The sequence below is a fragment of the Hordeum vulgare genome, chromosome 4H (genome assembly GCF_904849725.1).
Source record: "Hordeum vulgare subsp. vulgare chromosome 4H, MorexV3_pseudomolecules_assembly, whole genome shotgun sequence".
In the NCBI taxonomy this organism is placed as follows: domain Eukaryota; kingdom Viridiplantae; phylum Streptophyta; class Magnoliopsida; order Poales; family Poaceae; genus Hordeum; species Hordeum vulgare.
The window spans coordinates 421,200-439,758 of record NC_058521.1 but is presented as its reverse complement, the minus strand read 5'-3'; the positions used below and the strand labels follow the sequence as shown (position 1 = coordinate 439,758).

General features: G+C 42.2%; 1 protein-coding gene across 1 annotated transcript; it reads right to left on the bottom strand.

Moving 5' to 3' along the window:
* Nucleotides 1-4,477: 4,477 nt before the first annotated feature.
* LOC123446795 (AT-hook motif nuclear-localized protein 20-like) lies at nucleotides 4,478-6,503 on the bottom strand. Its single transcript, XM_045123339.1, has 2 exons — nucleotides 6,233-6,503; nucleotides 4,478-5,930 (listed from the first exon to the last, which is right to left on the bottom strand). Exon 2 carries the CDS (start codon nucleotides 5,740-5,742, stop codon nucleotides 4,879-4,881), a length of 864 nt encoding a protein of 287 aa, XP_044979274.1. The 5' UTR covers nucleotides 5,743-5,930; nucleotides 6,233-6,503; the 3' UTR covers nucleotides 4,478-4,878.
* Nucleotides 6,504-18,559: the final 12,056 nt, after the last annotated feature.

Sequence of the window (18,559 nt, the reverse complement as noted above, 5' to 3'; positions counted from 1 at the left end):
AGTTGGGGAGTTTCAAAATAATTGTAATTGGGGAGTTCTCTCCAACTACAATTATGTAGAAACGAAGAGAGTATTATTGGAAGAAAAAAGAAAGAAAAATAATTAAAAAAAGGGAAATAAAAAACCAACCAAACAAAAAACAGGAAAGGTCGAGAAAGAAAAACTCATAAAAACAAAAAAATACAAAAAAAAAACAATAGAAAAAAAAGAAACGAACGAAACAGCAAACTCGCAGGCGCTGCCGCTAACTGGGCCGGTCCACCCGTGGATCTTTCCATCGGTCCTAAAATTGCGCTCTCTCTCTCTCTCTGTGTGTGTTTACATATTAATGATTTTATTGTTTTTCTCAAAAAACTTTATGTCCACATTGAAAAAATGGTAAAAGTGTGCATATATACAAATTATATGTATAATATGTAAGTATGAAATTTTATAACAATTTTTTATGTGGTGTACACAAAATGACAAATAGGTATATCAATTGGCCCTTTTCTGGGAGGGAAATTTGGGTTTTACCGATCACCATATTATTTAATGAAAGTTTACACATATGTACTGAACATGTATACATTTTAAATGAAAAATATTTGATTCTTTTGGAAGTTCAAATATCATTTTTGATTGTTAAAATACCAGGTTTCATTGAGCCTCGGAGCGAAATATCACTCTCGACTGGTAGTTGAATTAATTGAAAAACAAATGTATAGCGTACCTGCATAGCAATCCAATATGTGGACATAACACATTATATGTGTGTGTGGACCTTGAGAACAATTTTTCTTTAGTGTTCTGGTTCCTTTGGAAAGATGCATGCAATTTAAGAAGTGTTTGGCCTAAAGTTTATGTTGTGAAAAAAATAATAAATTAATTCGGTAATTGGCAACATTGTTATTTATTCAAGAGAAGAAAATATTGGAGCAAGAGCATGCACGGAAACAGTAGCGAAGCTAGCATCGAGTTACGTTTAGGGCTGGGTAGCTTGAACGGTAAATTCTAAAAAAAATCAGTAATTTATAGAAAAAGAACTATAAGGGATCTTGGTACTAGCCCTAGGGTGATAGCCGTGCGGTACCTGCCCCAAACTTGTCTCCGCCATTGCATGGAAGAGTTTGCAATAGAGAAGTGTGTGAAGAAATTATTTGTGGCAATTAGCCAATTACATATGGCAAATGATACATATTGGCCCACCGTTCTCGTGCGGTTAGATTGGCCCATGTAGTAAGGTACGACAACTGAATCTGTGTTGATGGACGGAGCCGTGCGGTGTGGTGAGGGGCAGGGGCGGGTGAAGAAGACAAACTCATCCGAGGAGTACGATGGAGTGTTCGAATGACGCATGTTTCTGCCCATTGGACGACCGACATCTAGGACCATCCATTACATATTACTCGTTCAAAAGGATGTATTAAGATTTTTTCTAATCTAAAGGCTTTTTTAAGCTTAGTTATTGGATACCCTTGCAAATATTGCTAAGGAAAACATGCAAATAATTGAAATGCAACAATAATGGCTGCAGCCGTTTGTTAACCATTCAAATAACAAATCTAACAAATCCAGGGTGTGTGCTTGCGCTCGCGCATGTATGTATACTAGTAGGGTTAAACGTGCTTTGCTGCGCCGTTGATGTTGGGTTTGCTATTTATTTACTCCCTTTGTTTTAAAATAATGGTGTATTTGTTTTTTCAAAAGTAAAAACTCTTTTAAATTTGATAAAATATGTACAAAATCGATATTCATAATATTAAATAAGTGTCGTTGGATTCATTATAAAATATTTTCCATATTTTATTTATTTAGTACATCCTCCATAAATTAATATAAGACATTTTTTACATTGTCTATGTGAAAAAAAATCGTATATTAACTTATAGAGATAGTATTGTGAATGTTGATATTACTTGCTCTGAAGTCTGACAAGGTCGTAGTATAAAAAATTGACTTTTCAAACACTTAACATTTTGGAATTGACGAAATATTTGGTTTGGTGAGTAGGCGAGATGAAGAAGTATGTTTTTTTATTTAATGTGGTGTTTTGGTTGGTCTTCAGTGGTGTGATTCTGTGTTATCTGTTAATTGATCCATATTTGCATGAGGAAATTTTCTGCATCATTAACTACATGTGGTGCTGAATGTACTACATTGGTACTACTTTTCTCTAGGTGGCGAGAGGGTGCACTAGGTTGATAAGTTCTTATTCGTCGGTTACTGAAGATTGATTTGAGTAATCGTTGATGCTGTCAAAATGTGAACCAAATTCAAAATTGCATACGTCAATCAAATGTGAGAGCATCAAAATTAGTAAGCGTCTGAATTAAAATATTTGAACGAGAATGCTTATTGAGAGATTGTTGACCCGATCAAAATTGGATGACCCAATTCTAAATTTCAGTTAATTGCAAATATTAAAATCACGGGAGAGAGGGAATCGTGGCCGAGATTTTTGCCGCGACAGTTAAGGAAGAAACAGCACAATCGCCCGCGATGGTCGTGCGATCTCCCGTGATTCTTGGAAGGCAGCAAATCGCGGAGTGGTTTCAGATCCGCGATCGCTTAGATTTCGCCCGCGATTTTAATCGTTGATTAATTTTGAAGATTTAGAAATTAAGAAGCATAGTGTATTGTATAAAAAAATTAAATGAAAGAATTTTAAGAAATTGTTGACCCGATCAAAATTGAATGACCAAATTTTAGTTGAAGAACTTAAGTGATTCTAAGAGGATTAGTGTATTAGAGGATGCATGAGCGTGGGTGCAAGTTGTATACTAGAATAATGGAAGCACGCACACATATATCTGGGGTTCAAAGTACGGACATGCACCTCTAATAACCGGCCAGCATAATAGTAGATCGGTCCCATAGCTATCCCATCCAGCAAAAAATCAACACCAATGTGCACTACGATCGATTCAATTTGCTTTTGATTTTAAATTTAAAATCGATCTGTTATAGCTAGCTACTCAGCCTTTTTCATATCGATCTGTCCGTTGCAAGCACGCGAGAGAGATGATCAAATGTTGGACCACGCCATTGTATACTCTACTCATCACAAGTCTCATACCACCATGTTGACTCGTCGCCTTTCTACGACAAATTTTTAGACTGATGGGATCAAGACGGAGTACTATACACCGTACTGTACTATACCCTCTATTAATTGGACTTCTTTAATTTGATTATCCAAATTAATCCTTTGAATTAGTCAAGCAGTATACATAATTTGTGTCGCATGAAATATCCACCATCAGATGAGCATTTCAAAATACTACCGTATGTGACCCCTGACTAAACATTGTACGGGAGATTCATGGATAAAACATGAATTTGGACACTCAAACTGCACCTTATGTTTTGGATGGGATGAGGTACTACACTGCTCTTCTGGTTATTACTTGATTAATTCTAAATGCAAATGGTCAATACAATTAAACTACAATTAAACTTTTGAACAAGTTATGCTACTGATATCTTCTGTCTCATAAGTTCAGCAAATACAATTAAACTACACAGCATGGTTAGTTATTAAGCTATATATATTGAATTGCCAAACCATGAAAGTAGATGTGTCCCTGAACTTTGAACCCGACTTGTTTTCACTCTTGTTGTAATTTCCTTGTAAATGTTTTGTTCGACAAATCACAAACAAAACTGTTATGAAATTAGGCATGTTGTGATTTTTTCCTAAACAAGGAACCTAATAAGAATGCACTAAATCCCTAAAAGAAAAAAACAACATTTTTTGGTGCTACAACCATACACACACTACTATTTGTTTTCCGAAAAGTAGGATAGCAGGCCTCTGCATTAGTTGATGCACACAACCATATATTACTGAATACTTAGTGGTACGAAGTGAAGCTTAGAAAAGATGGTGAGCGAATCGTCGTACAAAACATAAAGAAAAAAAAAGTGAGGCAATCCAATATGGATCTTCCTTGCAACAAGATATCCACAATCCCACCACAAAAACCCCATGACATGTGAAGGAATTATGCTAATCGTTATACATTCACGTATAAAGAAACATGTGAATATACTTAATTCTCGTGTATTAACTTTGTATTCCTATGTTTGGGGGATCATACACGACTCAAAAGGCCCGTAAACTTGATGAGCTGATCACACATGGCCACCTCATGCGCTCATGGCAACATCTACTTGTCAAAAAAGTTCTCGAAATGTGGAATGAAATTCATGTAACCCAAGGATGAGCAATGTCGATCAAGTAAAAATTGCTAAAAAAATGACTCAAGTAAAGTTAGTTTAATTAGAAAGAAAATTATATTTGTATCTTGTATACATTGATCTATTGGACCAAGCAGAACTGATTAATGTTGCAACATTATTGCGAGAAATGTGGAATTCATTATCAATATTTCTCAGTAGCTTCTTCTGCTCATAGAATTACAATTGCATGAAACGATCTATATGTATATATATTCACCATTCCTTCTTCGCCTAAATATATCTAGTTAAGTTGAAGGAACTTTGTGTACTATGTAGGATATATATGCACGCAATAATCCGAGAGATGCATGGAGTATATATAAGAGTCATACTTTTGGAGATTTTGTATTTTACCATATACAATCACTAATTAACCAATCTGCAGGCAGGAAGAGGAGCCCATTTATAATTCCTCATCATACATATGAATCGGAGCAAGCAACTCCAGATGATTTTTGGCAGATAAGCAAGGCAAAACCAGAGATTGTACTTAATTACCAGCTGCTATATATATGTAGATGCATGCAGGTGCAAGTTGTCTAGTTATTTGTAGGATGGATGGATTTCAATGAGGAGAGGAGATGATCTTGATGGATGCTCGATCGGAGACATCGACACATGGACTCCTCCTCCTCAAGTCCTGATTGATTGATGTTAGTAGGGCGGCCGTGCATGCGCCGCCCATTCCGGCGCCGCGTGCCCGCCACCTCCCGGCATCAGGTTGGGCGGCACGCCGTACATCGGCATCCCCGGCGCGGAGGGGTCGCCGGCCATCATCGGAGGAAGAGCAACACCGGAGCCCGGGGCGCCGTGCCTGCGGGCGGCCTCCAGCTGGTGATCCTCCTCGGCGTCGTCCAGCGGCAGCCGCTCGTAGGTAGCGTTGGCGAAGGTGGACGCGATCACCATGACTGGCCCTGCCGCGGTGAGCGCGCCCACGACGCTTCCCCCGACCACCTGGCCCTGGCCTCCAGCGAGGTATACGGTGAGGCCGGTGGAACCCGGCGGCGAGGGCCCGGGGAGGAAGGTGCCGGTGAGGGAGAGGATCTCGAAGCGGCCGCGGAGCGCGACGACGGCGCCGGGCGCGGCGGGCTGGCGCAGGGCGACGTCGGCGACGGTACCGGCGCCGCTGAGCACGCAGACGCCGCGCTGCCTGCGGCGGGAGAAGTGAGCGATGGACTCGGCGACGTCGGCGCCGCCGGCCACCTCCATGACGTGGCTGCGCAGCGCGTTGGGGCTGTCGCGCGTGACGAAGATGGGCGGCTTGGGCTTGTTCTTGGAGCCCGGGGGCCGGCCGCGCGGGCGCCGGTTCGGCGGCACCACCACGGCGCCCTCCTTGGGCTCGTCGTCCTGCTCCTGCCCGCTCCCTCCGCCGCTGTGGCTGCTCTCCCCGTCCAGCTTGGGTGCCGCCATGGCCATGGCGTCCTCCAGCTGCTGCTGGTTCTGGTTGCTGTTGCTGGCGAGGCCTGATGCAGACGGCGCCTCCGCCAGCCGGCCTTCGTCCCACCACCTGTTGGCCATCTGATCGATCGATGGACCTAACCTAACTCTCTCTAAGTTATGATCTGTGTGCTTGCTTCCTTTCTCGATCTGGTCTTCTTCTTCTTCTTCTTCTTCTTCTTCTTCTTCTTGGTAGCAAGCTTTCTTGACTAATTACTTGTCTTGTTGCCCAGCTAGCTTCACCATCATGCCCTGCTAGCTTTCTCGATCTGCATATATACAAATGAAGATCAACACACAAGAGATCCAAGAAAACTAGCTACACATTAACATGGACATGCTGTAATCAAGAAATCAAGAACAATATATATGGAACAAGAAGAGGATGCACGTACTACTTGTTTACAGAATTTATTAAGCATATGTGTGGGGATCGATCGGATTGGGAATAAGCTCCTTGTTATCTTTTGATTTCATGAACAAAGCAGAAATGGAACTAAATGGGCTGGGATCGATGACCCTGATCGATCTAGCTAGCTAGCTAGGAGATGAAGAAGAACTACATGAGTACCTTAATTAACTATTCGAGAATTAGCTAGCTAGCAGCTCCCATCAATCGATCTAGTATATATGATCTTGGTTTCCACTTCTTTTTCTTGGTGTGCACTAGCTGAGGCCTCAGCTGGTGTGTGTTATATATATATGGGGGGATCCAGAAAGCTAGATAGATAGAGGGTAGATGAAGAGGAGGAGGAGGAAGACTTGCTTGCTGCAAAGAAGCTGAGTAAGCAAGCTTTTGTCATGGAGAGGGATGCATGAGGTGTGTTGATGGGTACCTTCTAGTTGTACTTGTTCCACACCTGCCTCCAAGCTAATTCATCCCACTATAGTTATAATTTTTGTAACTTCACTATAGATCGATCGATATGTATGTATGTATGTATACTAGTACTCTATCAGTATGTGTACATGGCATTGTTCTTCTTACAGAAAATTAAGGCTAAGTGCACCCCTATAAGTTGGTTTACTATATTTTACGGTGGGTAACGTGGTGGGGAGTACAACTCCCACATACAAAAAATACTTTGTATGATTGCATGGACCACTATTGGTTCCATTTTTTTAGCTGCCTATAGGTATTCTACTTAAAAATGAGTCACCCTTCTCCCATCAAATGTGGATTGGCATATATTACCAGCCCCACCAACCGGTTTATTTATGTTAAATTAATACAAGGTATACTTTTCAACGCCGTGAATTTGAACACCGATTTCATGATTTGTTTATAAAAATGAAAATGACCGTCGATCCAAGTAGAAAGATCTACCATGTATGCACAAAGATTCACGACGGGGTTTGGGAAGATCTTCTACATAACAAGTATGTGGGCTCTAAGGCACTCTCGCCAGTCCAGTCAAAACTCGACGACCCACACTTCTAGGCCGGTTCGATGAAGTGAGGCAATTTTTCATCCGTTTTGAAACCCTCACACGTAAGATTTTAACAAGACCCGTGTCAGGAAAATATCGCACTTTGTGAGAGGTACCCATTGGGGTTTTCATGTTGTGCATATAATTAAGCATGTTACAATTGCGAAAGTCTTAGGTATATATATATCCCACCCCCAAATGTGACCTTTAAGTTTGATCAAATTGGCCCATGGCTAGTAGAACAGTTCCAATTCCTAGATCAAGGTATACTTTTATAGCTACCTCTAAGTATATACTTCCAAATAAACCATCATACCATCAAATGTGGATTGGCATATATTACCAACCCAACCAAATTGTTTCATTTTATGTTAAATATAAGATGTACTCCCTGATAAGAGCGTTTAGATCACTATTGGGAATACTAGCTTCTCTACGCCGTGATACATCTCAACGCTGATTTGTATTGGAAAATGGATAACAGTCGTGGATTCAATAGAGGAATCTAAATGATAATATGGCCTACTTCTTTTCTTACAAACATGAGATTAAACCACCAACCTTTCTATCAGTCGGTGCATGGAACAGTTTATTAATTAATTGCAAGTGCGTTAGAGAACGTAGTAGCAATAGAGTATCAACATATATATACAACTCACGCATCAGAATTTTCATTAAAATGACAGAGGCAGACAATACCGGATTATTGGGTATGCCTTAATTAATTATGCGTGAAAGACCATTATTTGGTGTGGTGTTGGTGAATGGTGGGGTCAATTATACTATGTATGCTCATATATTTTACAATGGAACGAGTGCATTTAGGCTGGGTAGGAGGGAGATTAGGACTCCTTGCAAGAATCGCATGGACGCATATGTAGCTTGATTTATTTAATTTATTTTTCGTTGCATGCATGCTGACGTAGGTAGGTAGGTATCATATGTAGCTTGATTTATTTTCTTCCACCTATCTGTGCTTTGTACAAACGGGACAGCTGTTGCTTGTTTGCTAGCTAGTGAAAATACTAGCGTTTTACAATTATATAAATACGTTGCAAAAGCGTGCTAAAAGAGATTTGAAATGGTTAATGTACTTTACATATATGAACCATGTATTTGTTTCTTTTTTTTCTTTTTCTTTTTTGCGAATCATGTATTTGTTTCTTTTGACTTGCCATGTTCATATACATGTACTTTACACCTTGTAGTTTAGAAACATGATAAGTACAAACGCAGACACTTACATACGCATACCCTATGATCACTTCCGAAAGGCCGAACCAACAAATTTTAAGATTGATAAAATCGTCATAGGCACCTTGTAGTTGGCAAGAACAACATCTTGTACATCAACTCGGGTGGGTTGGTTCCTTAAGAAGGAACATAACCATCTGAGCTAAGCTCACTTCGATTCATACAGTATGTTGATGAAAGTCCTTAAAGAAATTTCAATGCTTACAATATCACGTCAAAGAGATATGATCGAAAGGAATTACACGTGCATAACTGGAAATACCATGAAAAATATACTCCCTCCGTTCCTAAATCTAAGGGCCTCTTTGATTTGAAGGATTTTGAAAACGCAGGAACAGGAAAAATAGATGGTTGGAGTGGCATGTCCATTTGAACCATATAGGATTAGGAAGGAGTGTTTGATGCCACAGGAAAAAACAAAGGAATTGTAAAAAGAGGTTGGAGTGGATGTTTGATTTTCTATGAAATGTAGTACAAAAGATCCCATAGGAAAAATTCCTATTGAATCCAATCCTATGAATCAAAGGACCAGGAAAAATTCCTAAGGATTTAAATCCTCCAAAAATCCTATAGAATTCCTTTGAATCAAAGAAGCCCTAAGTCATTTTAGAGATTCTATTATGGACAACATACGGATGTATATAGACATATTTTACTTCATATGAAGGTCGTAGTGGAATTTCTAAAAACGACTTATATTTAAAAACGGAGGGAGTATATAGTAGAAGTAGCTTGCATTATGCATTATGGCTTTGCTCACTGAAAATAATCACGTGGTCGTATGATTCACTGTTGTTGATTAAACCATTCGAACACTTCCAAAATCCGTCCTACTTGTTAATTCAATAAATTAATCACCTGATTAGACTAGGTACGGGTCCCAATAGTTAGGGCTAATACTCTGTACAATATGGCTGTCACACTGTCGTGTACCACCCATATGGATGTGTTAAACATGTACTCCCTCCGCCCCAAAATTCTTGTCTTAGGTTTATCTATAAATGGATGTATCTAAATACTAAAACATGACTAGATACATTCATATCTAGACAAATCTAAGACAAGAATTTTGAGACGGTGAGAGTATAAACCGTATAGGGCTAGGACTTTGTGTGCGTGTGGTTGTTGTAATCTAGGACAAGTAGTTGGGATTCTTTCCTCCAGGATCGCTACCTCCTTCTATGCTCCTTCTATGCAGTCTTGGAGATCAATCCAACGACCGGCTCCTTCTGTAATCTGCGGCCTCAGATCCTTTATAAACAGGCACGCGTCCCTCCTGAAATGCATACGCTTCTACGATACTTTTCACATGGCATACAAACCTTTCTCTTTCAACGCATCTAGGTTATGTTGTCCTCCTCCCCCCTCGTCGTCATGGCCGCCCCTTTGCTCGCACCGCTTGGCCACACCATCACGGAGAAGTCCACCCATGAGAACTTTCTAGCGTAGAAGGCACAAGTACACCCTCATATTCGGGCGACGAGTATGATGGGGTACCTGGACGGCTCAATCAAGGAGCCAACTGTTGTTCTTCTCTCTGAAACGGAGGCCGCTAGGAAGAAGCAGGTCATCTCCAAACCGAATCCAACATGTCGTTTGGGTCACGTAGGATCAACAGATATTGACGTTTCTGCTTGCTTCTCTTTCTCATGAGGTTGTGCTCCAATTTTCAACCTTCAGTCCTCCTGCTGGCATAAGGCAAGCACTTCTCTAGAGCTTCTCCTTACAATCCAGGGAGCGAATTATTCAGCTTCGCTCCGTGCTCGAGAACACATGCAAGGGAGATCCTTCTGTTGCCTCCTACTTCACCAAGATGAAGGGGATCACCGATGAACTCGTTGCCGCAGGGATGACGCTCGAAGAAGAAGATGTCGTCTCCCATATCCTTCAAGGGCTGCTGCACGAACCCCACTACAATGGGTTCGTGCCTGCCATCTCCAGTCGTCCCAAAACTGCGACGCCGATCAACAACAGTGAGCTCTTCTCGCTGATCCTAGCATTGGAGGCTCGCATCACGGCGCAGCAAGCAACCTTCTCCAACCACTCTGCCAACCTCGCGTCTCGCGGCCGTGGAACTACAGCCGCAGCGGTCACGATGGTGGCAGCAGCGGCGGGCGTGGCGGCTACAACAACAACCGGAGAGGTGGTTTCCGCTACCCCGACAACGCTGGCGGTGACTCTCGTGGTGCGCCGCGCACGAGTGGTGGCGATCAAGGTGACCGCGAACACTACCAGATCTGCACGGAGGGAGTTGATACGTCTCCGCCGTATCTACTTTTTCGAACACTTTTGCTCTTGCTTTGGACCCAAACTTACATGATTTGAATGGAACTAACCCGGACCGAGGCTGTTTTCAGCAAAATTGCCATGGTGTTGTTTTTTCTACAGAAATCAAAGTTCTCCAAATGAGTTGAAACTTTCCAAGGAATTTTTATGGAATTAATAAGGAATATTGGAGCAAAGAACAACCGAGACGCCGCCACCTCCTGGTGGCCCATATGACCCTAATTCCAAACCTATAAAATCACATTCATGGAGAAAAAAATCAGAGAGGAAGAATCATCACGTTTCACGAGATGGAACCGCCGCCACCTCCTGTTCTTCATCGGGAGGCCATATCTGGAGTCCATTTGGGGCTCCGGAGAGGGGAATATTCGGTCTTCGTCATCACCAACCTCTCTTCATCACCAATTCCATGATGCTCCTCACCGGGAGTGAGTAATCTCTTCGTAGGCTCTCTGGTCGGTGTAGGGGGTGGATGAGATCGATCATGTAATCAAGTTACTTTTGTTAGGGCTTGATCCCTAGTATCCACTATGTTCTCAGATTGATGTTGCTATGACTTTGTTATGCTTAATGCTTGTCGCTAGGGCCCGAGTGCCATGATTTCAGATCTGATCCATTTATGTTTTCACCAACATATTTGTGTTTTAGATCCGATCTTGCAAGTTGTATGCACCTGCTATGTGTTATGATCCGCATCCCCCAGGGTGACAATAACTGAGATTCTTTCTGGTGATTAGGGTAGTTTGAGGAGTTCATGTATTCACTATGTGTAATGCTTTGTTCCAGTTCTCTATTAAAAGGAGGCATTAATATCCCTTAGTTTCCTTATGGACCCCGCTGCCACCGGAGGGTAGGACAAAAGATGTCATGCAAGTTCTTTTTCATAAGCAGGTATGACTATTTATGGAATACGTGCCTACATTGTATTGATGAACTAGAGCTAGTTCTGTGTCGCCCTAGCTTATAACTGATACATGATCGATATCATCCAACACATACCCAACATCACCGATCCAGTGCCTACGAGTTTCCACATATTGATACTTGCTAAGTTACTATTATTACTGCTGGTACTATTACACTTGCTACCAATTTGCTACTGTTACCGCTACTATCTTTGCTGCTGCTTTGGTTACTTGCTATCAAACTATCATATTATCTTGATACTAATCACTTGCTACAGATATTTAGCCTCCAGGTGTGGTTGAATTGACAACTCAACTTCTAATACTTCCAAGTATTCTTTGGCTCCCCTTGTGTCGAATCAATAAAATTGGGTTGAATACTCTACACTTCAAAACTGTTGCGATCCCGTATACTTGTGGGTTATCAAGACCTTTTTTGGCGCCGTTGCTGGGGAGCATAGCAATATTTGTGAAGTCACTTGGAATTTATATCTGGTTGCCAGTATGAAGAATCTTAAGGATGACACAACTAAAATCTTCCCCTCAACTGCGAGGACAGGTAAGGAACTGCCATCTAGCTCTGCACTTGATTCACCGTGTGTTTTAAGTAATCTTGCGACACCACCACCTACTATGAATTATGCTATGTCACATGTTATTGATGATGTTACTTCTACTATGAATATGAATGATGCTACTTCTGCTTTGAATGATACTACTGATGATGCTAGCACTATGCTTGATACTACTGTGCCACTTGGTGATTTTTTTGATGAACAACTTGCTAGAGTTAGAGCGGTTGAGAGAGCCGAGAGTGTTGAAACTCTTGAAAAACTTGATCTGCATTTATTGCTTCGCCATGTTGCTAGAGCTGAAATACGTGATGAATAATGCTTCGATAAACAATCTTCTTTAGGTATTCTCAATTGCAATACTAGAGAAGAGGCTCTAACTGTGATTGCAGAGATAAAAGAAAAATCTATGAGGGAGAGGATGAGGTGTGATCCTAAGTTTGCTACCTCTCCCATCTTTATTTTTGATAAGGACAATTAATTCTCTGTTAAGTCTGATCCTTTGTATGGTACTGAGTCTGAAACTATTGTGGCTCGCCTTACTAAGTTAAATGATATTGCTACTTTGTTTACTCATGAGGAAAAGATTCGCTACTACTATATCCTTAAGTTGTTCCCCTTTTCACTAAAGGGAGATGCTAAAGCTTCGTACAATACTCTTGCTCCTGGTTGTGTGCGTAGTCCCTAGGATATGATTCCTACTCATAAGAAACAAGCTGCCTTGCAGGAGATATTTTACTTTGTGCAGGTTGAAGAAGAGAGCCTCCCACAAGCTTGGGGGAGGCTTATCCAGTTACTTAATTCTTTGCGAGATCATCCTTTGAAGAAGAATGAAATCCTCGATATCTTCTATAATGGTATTAATGATGCTTCTAGGGACTGCCAAGATAGTTGTGTTGGCTGTGTTTTCAGGAAAAGAACCGTTACTCAAGCGGAGGAATTATTAATGAATATTTTAAAGTATGATAATGAGTGGACACTTCCTGAGCCAACACGTGAACCCATTCCGGAGAAAAGAGGTATTCTATTTCTTAGTCCCGAAGATATGAAAGAAGCAAAGAAGTGCATGAAGGAAAAAGGTATTAAATCTGAAGATGTTAAAATTTTACCACCGATCAAAGAAATACATGGACTTAATGCACCACCATCACCACTGGTGGTAGAGGTAAATTATTTATTGAAGTTTGATGAAAATGATGTTCCTTTTGGTAAGACTCCTCGTCAGTGTATCTCAAGTTTGATAATTATATTGGCAAGCACAATTAGTTCAACGCTCGTGTTATGAAACAGTTAGAACATAATGCCCATGCTATTGATCGCTTGAGTGACTTGCTATTTTGGATTGTCAATGATGTTAAGGGAGTTAGTAAGCATGCTTCTATGGTTCAAACTCAGTTAGAACAAGTTGCTAAATCTCAAAGTGATTTGCTATTTGAAATGAATGGAAATATGAATGATCATGTTGTTAGAGTTATGACTAGGGGTGTTAGGATGAACCGGGATCCTCTTTATCCTGAGAAACATCCCAAGAGAATTGAACAAGACTCCCACGGAACTAATGTTGATACTCTGAGTTCTTATAAGAAGAAGAAGAAAAAAAATGATAGAACTTTGCATGCTTCTAGTGAACCTGAGGTAGAAAAACCTCGTGATGCTAATCGTGATGTTTCTGTTTCTGATGCTTAAACCCAATCAGGTGATGAACATACACCTGATTTTACTAATGGGATTCTTGCAGATGCTGTTGGAATTATGCCCTAGAGGCAATAATAAATGTATAGTTATTATTATAATTCCTGTATCAAGATAATAGTTTATTATCCATGCTATAATTGTATTGAATGAAGACTCATTTACATGTGTGGATACATAGACAAAACACCGTCCCTAGCATGCCTCTAGTTGATTAGCCAGTTGATCGATGATAGTTAGTGTCTTCTGATTATGAACAAGGTGTTGTTGCTTGATAACTGGATCACGTCATTAGGAGAATCACGTGATGGACTAGACCAAAACTAATAGACGTAGCATGTTGATCGTGTCATTTTGTTGCTACTGTTTTTTGCGTGTCAAGTATTTATTCCTATGACCATGAGATCATATAACTCACTGACACCGGAGGAATGCTTTGTGTGTATCAAACGTCGCAACGTAACTGGGTGACTATAAAGATGCTCTACAGGTATCTCCGAAGGTGTTAGTTGAGTTAGTATGGATCAAGACTGGGATTTGTCACTCCGTGTGACGGAGAGGTATCTCGGGGCCCACTCGGTAATACAACATCACACACAAGCCTTGCAAGCAATGTAACTTAGTGTAAGTTACGGGATCTTGTATTACGGAACGAGTAAAGAGATTTGCCGGTAAACGAGATTGAAATAGGTATGCGGATACTGACGATCGAATCTCGGGCAAGTAACATACCGAAGGACAAAGGGAATGACATACGGGATTATAAGAATCCTTGGCACTGAGGTTCAAACGATAAAGATCTTCGTAGAATATGTAGGATCCAATATGGGCATCCAGGTCCCGCTATTGGATATTGACCGAGGAGTCTCTCGGGTCATGTCTACATAGTTCTCGAACCCGCAGGGTCTGCACACTTAAGGTTCGACATTGTTTTATGCGTATTTGAGTTATATGGTTGGTTACCGAATGTTGTTCGGAGTCCCGGATGAGATCACGGACGTCACGAGGGTTTCCGGAATGGTCCGGAAACGAAGATTGATATATAGGATGACCTCATTTGATTACCGGAAGGTTTTCGGAGTTACCGGGAATGTACCGGGAATGACGAATGGGTTCCGGGAGTTCACCGGAAGGGGGCAACCCACTCCGGGGAAGCCCATAGGCATTTGGGGGGGTCACACCAGCCCTTAGTGGGCTGGTGGGACAGCCCACCAATCCCCTATGCGCCAAGGGAGAAAAAATCAAAGGAAAAGAAAAAAAAAGGAAGAAGTGGGAAAGGGGAAGGACTCCCTCCCACCAAACCAAGTAGGACTCGGTTTGGGGGGGGAGAGTCCTCCCCCCTGGCTCGGCCGACCCCTTGGGGATCCCTTGGACCCCAAGGCAAGGTCCCCCTCCCTCCTCCTATATATATGGGGCTTTTAGGGCATATTTGAGACGACTTTCTCACGGCTGCCCGACCACATACCTCCATAGTTTTTCCTCTAGATCGTGTTTCTGCGGAGCTCGGGCGGAGCCCTGCTGAGACAAGATCATCACCAACCTCCGGAGCGCCGTCACGCTGCCGGAGAACTCTTCTACCTCTCCGTCTCTCTTGCTGGATCAAGAAGGCCGAGATCATCGTCGAGCTGTACGTGTGCTGAACGCGGAGGTGCCGTCCGTTCGGTACTAGATCGTGGGACTGATCGCGGGATTGTTCGCAGGGCGGATCGAGGGACGTGAGGACGTTCCACTACATCAACCGCGTTCTCTAACGCTTCTGCTGTACGATCTACAAGGGTACGTAGATCACTCATCCCCTCTCGTAGATGGACATCACCATGATAGGTCTTCGTGCGCGTAGGAAATTTTTTGTTTCCCATGCGACGTTCCCCAACAGTGGCATCATGAGCTAGGTTCATGCGTAGATGTCTTCTCGAGTAGAACACAAAAGGTTTTGTGGGCGGTGATGTGCGTTTTGTTGCCCTCCTTAGTCTTTTCTTGATTCCGCGGTATTGTTGGATTGAAGCGGCTTGGACCGACATTACTCGTACGCTTACGAGAGACTGGTTTCATCGTTACGAGTAACCCCCTTTGCTCAAAGATGACTGGCAAGTGACGGTTTCTCCAACTTTAGTTGAATCGGATTTGACCGAGGAGGTCCTTGGATGAGGTTAAATAGCAACTCATATATCTCCGTTGTGGTGTTTGCGTAAGTAAGATGCGATCCTACTAGATACCCTTGGTCACCACGTAAAACATGCAACAACAAAATTAGAGGACGTCTAACTTGTTTTTGCAGGGTATGATTGTGATGTGATATGGCCAATGATGTGATGTGATATATTGGATGTATGAGATGATCATGTTGTAATAGAAATATCGACTTGCACGTCGATGGTACGGCAACCGGCAGGAGCCATAGGGTTGTCTTTATACTAACATATGTGCTTGCAGATGCGTTTACTATTTTGCTAGGATGTAGCTTTAGTAGTAATGGCATAAGTAGCACGACAACCCCGATGGCAACACGTTGATGGATGATCATGGTGTGGCGCCGGTGACAAGAAGATTGTGCCGGTGCTTTGGTGATGGAGATCAAGAAGCACGTGATGATGGCCATATCATGTCACTTATGAATTGCATGTGATGTTAATCCTTTTATGCACCTTATTTTGCTTAGAACGACGGTAGCATTATGAGGTGATCTCTCACTAAAATTTCAAGACGAAATTGTGTTCTCCCCGACTGTGCACCGTTGCTACAGTTCGTCGTTTCGAGACACCACGTGATGATCGGGTGTGATAGACTCAACGTTCACATACAATGGGTGCAAAACAGTTGCGCACGCGGAACACTCGGGTTAAGCTTGACGAGCCTAGCATGTGCAGACATGGCCTCGGAACACATGAGACCGAAAGGTCGATCATGAATCATATAGATGATATAATTAGCATAGGGATGCTTACCACTGAAACTACTCCCGACTCACGTGATGATCGGACTTGGGATAGTGTAGGTGGATCATGAACCACTCAAATGACTAGAGAGATGTACTTTTTGAGTGGGAGTTTAGCATGTAATTTGATTAAGTTAAACTCTAATTATCTTGAACATAGTCTAAGTCCACTTTGAATATATTTGTGTTGTAGATCATGGCTCACGCAAGTGTCATCCTCAATTTTAATACGTTCCTAGAGAAAGCTAAGTTGAAAGATGATGGAAGCAACTTTGTAGACTGGACTCGTAATCTTAAGCTAATCTTACAAGCTGGAAAGAAGGATTATGTCCTTAATGCTGCGCTAGGAGATGAACCACCCGCTACGGCTAATCAGGATGTTAAGAACGCTTGGTTAGCGCGTAAGGAGGACTACTCAATAGTTCAATGTGCAGTCTTGTATGGCCTAGAACCGGGACTTCAACGTCGCTTTGAGCGTCATGGAGCATTTGAGATGTTCCAGGAGTTGAAGTTTATCTTTCAGAAGAACGCCCGGATCGAGAGGTATGAGACCTCCGATAAATTCTATGCTTGCAAGATGGAGGAAAACTCGTCTGTCAGTGAACATGTGCTCAAAATGTCTGGGTACTCAAACCGTCTAGCTGAACTGGGGATTGAACTCCCGCAAGAAGCTATCACTGACAGAATCCTTCAATCACTGCCGCCAAGCTATAAAGGCTTTGTGTTGAACTACAACATGCAAGGGATGAACAAGTCTCCCGGCGAGTTGTTTGCGATGCTGAAAGTCGCAGAGTCTGAACTCCGTAAAGAGCATCAAGTGTTGATGGTGAGCAAGACCACTAGTTTCAAGAGAAACGGCAAAGGCAAGAAGGGCAATTCCAAGAAGAGCGGCAAGCCTGTTGCCAATCCGCCGAAGAAGCCCAAGGCTGGGCCTAAGCCTGAAACAGAGTGCTTCTATTGCAAGGGTATGGTTCACTGGAAGCGCAATTGCCCCAAGTATCTGGCAGATAAGAAGGCGGGCAAAGAAAAATCAGGTATATTTGATATACATGTTATTGATGTGTACTTAACCGGCTCTCGTAGTAGTGCCTGGGTATTCGATATCGGTTCTGTTGCTCACATTTGCAACTCGAAGCAGGAACTGCGGAATAGACGAAGGCTGGCGAAAGACGAAGTGACGATGCGCGTAGGAAACGGTTCCAAAGTTGATGCAATCGTCGTCGGCACAGTGTCACTTCAACTACCATCGGGATTAGTGATGAACTTAAATCATTGTTATTTAGTGCCTGCGTTGAGCATGAACATTATATCTGGATCTTGTTTATTGCGAGACGGTTACTCTTTTAAGTCTGAGAATAATGGTTGTTCTATTTCTACGAGTAACATCTTTTATGGTCATGCACCGAATGTGAGAGGATTGTTCATATTGAATCTTGATAGAGATACGCATATACATAACATTGAGACCAAAAGAGTTAGAGTAAACAATGATAGCGCCATATTTTTGTGGCACTGCCGCTTGGGTCATATTGGTGTAAAGCGCATGAAGAAACTCCATGCTGATGGACTTTTGGAGTCACTTGACTTTGATTCACTTGACACGTGCGAACCATGCCTCATGGGCAAGATGACTAAGACTCCGTTCTCCGGAACAATGGAGCGTGCAAGTGACTTGTTGGAAATCATACATACCGATGTGTGTGGTCCAATGAGCGTGGAGGCACGCGACGGATATCGTTATTTTCTCACCTTCACTGACGATCTAAGTAGATATGGTTATGTCTACTTGATGAAGCACAAGTCTGAAACGTTTGAAAAGTTCAA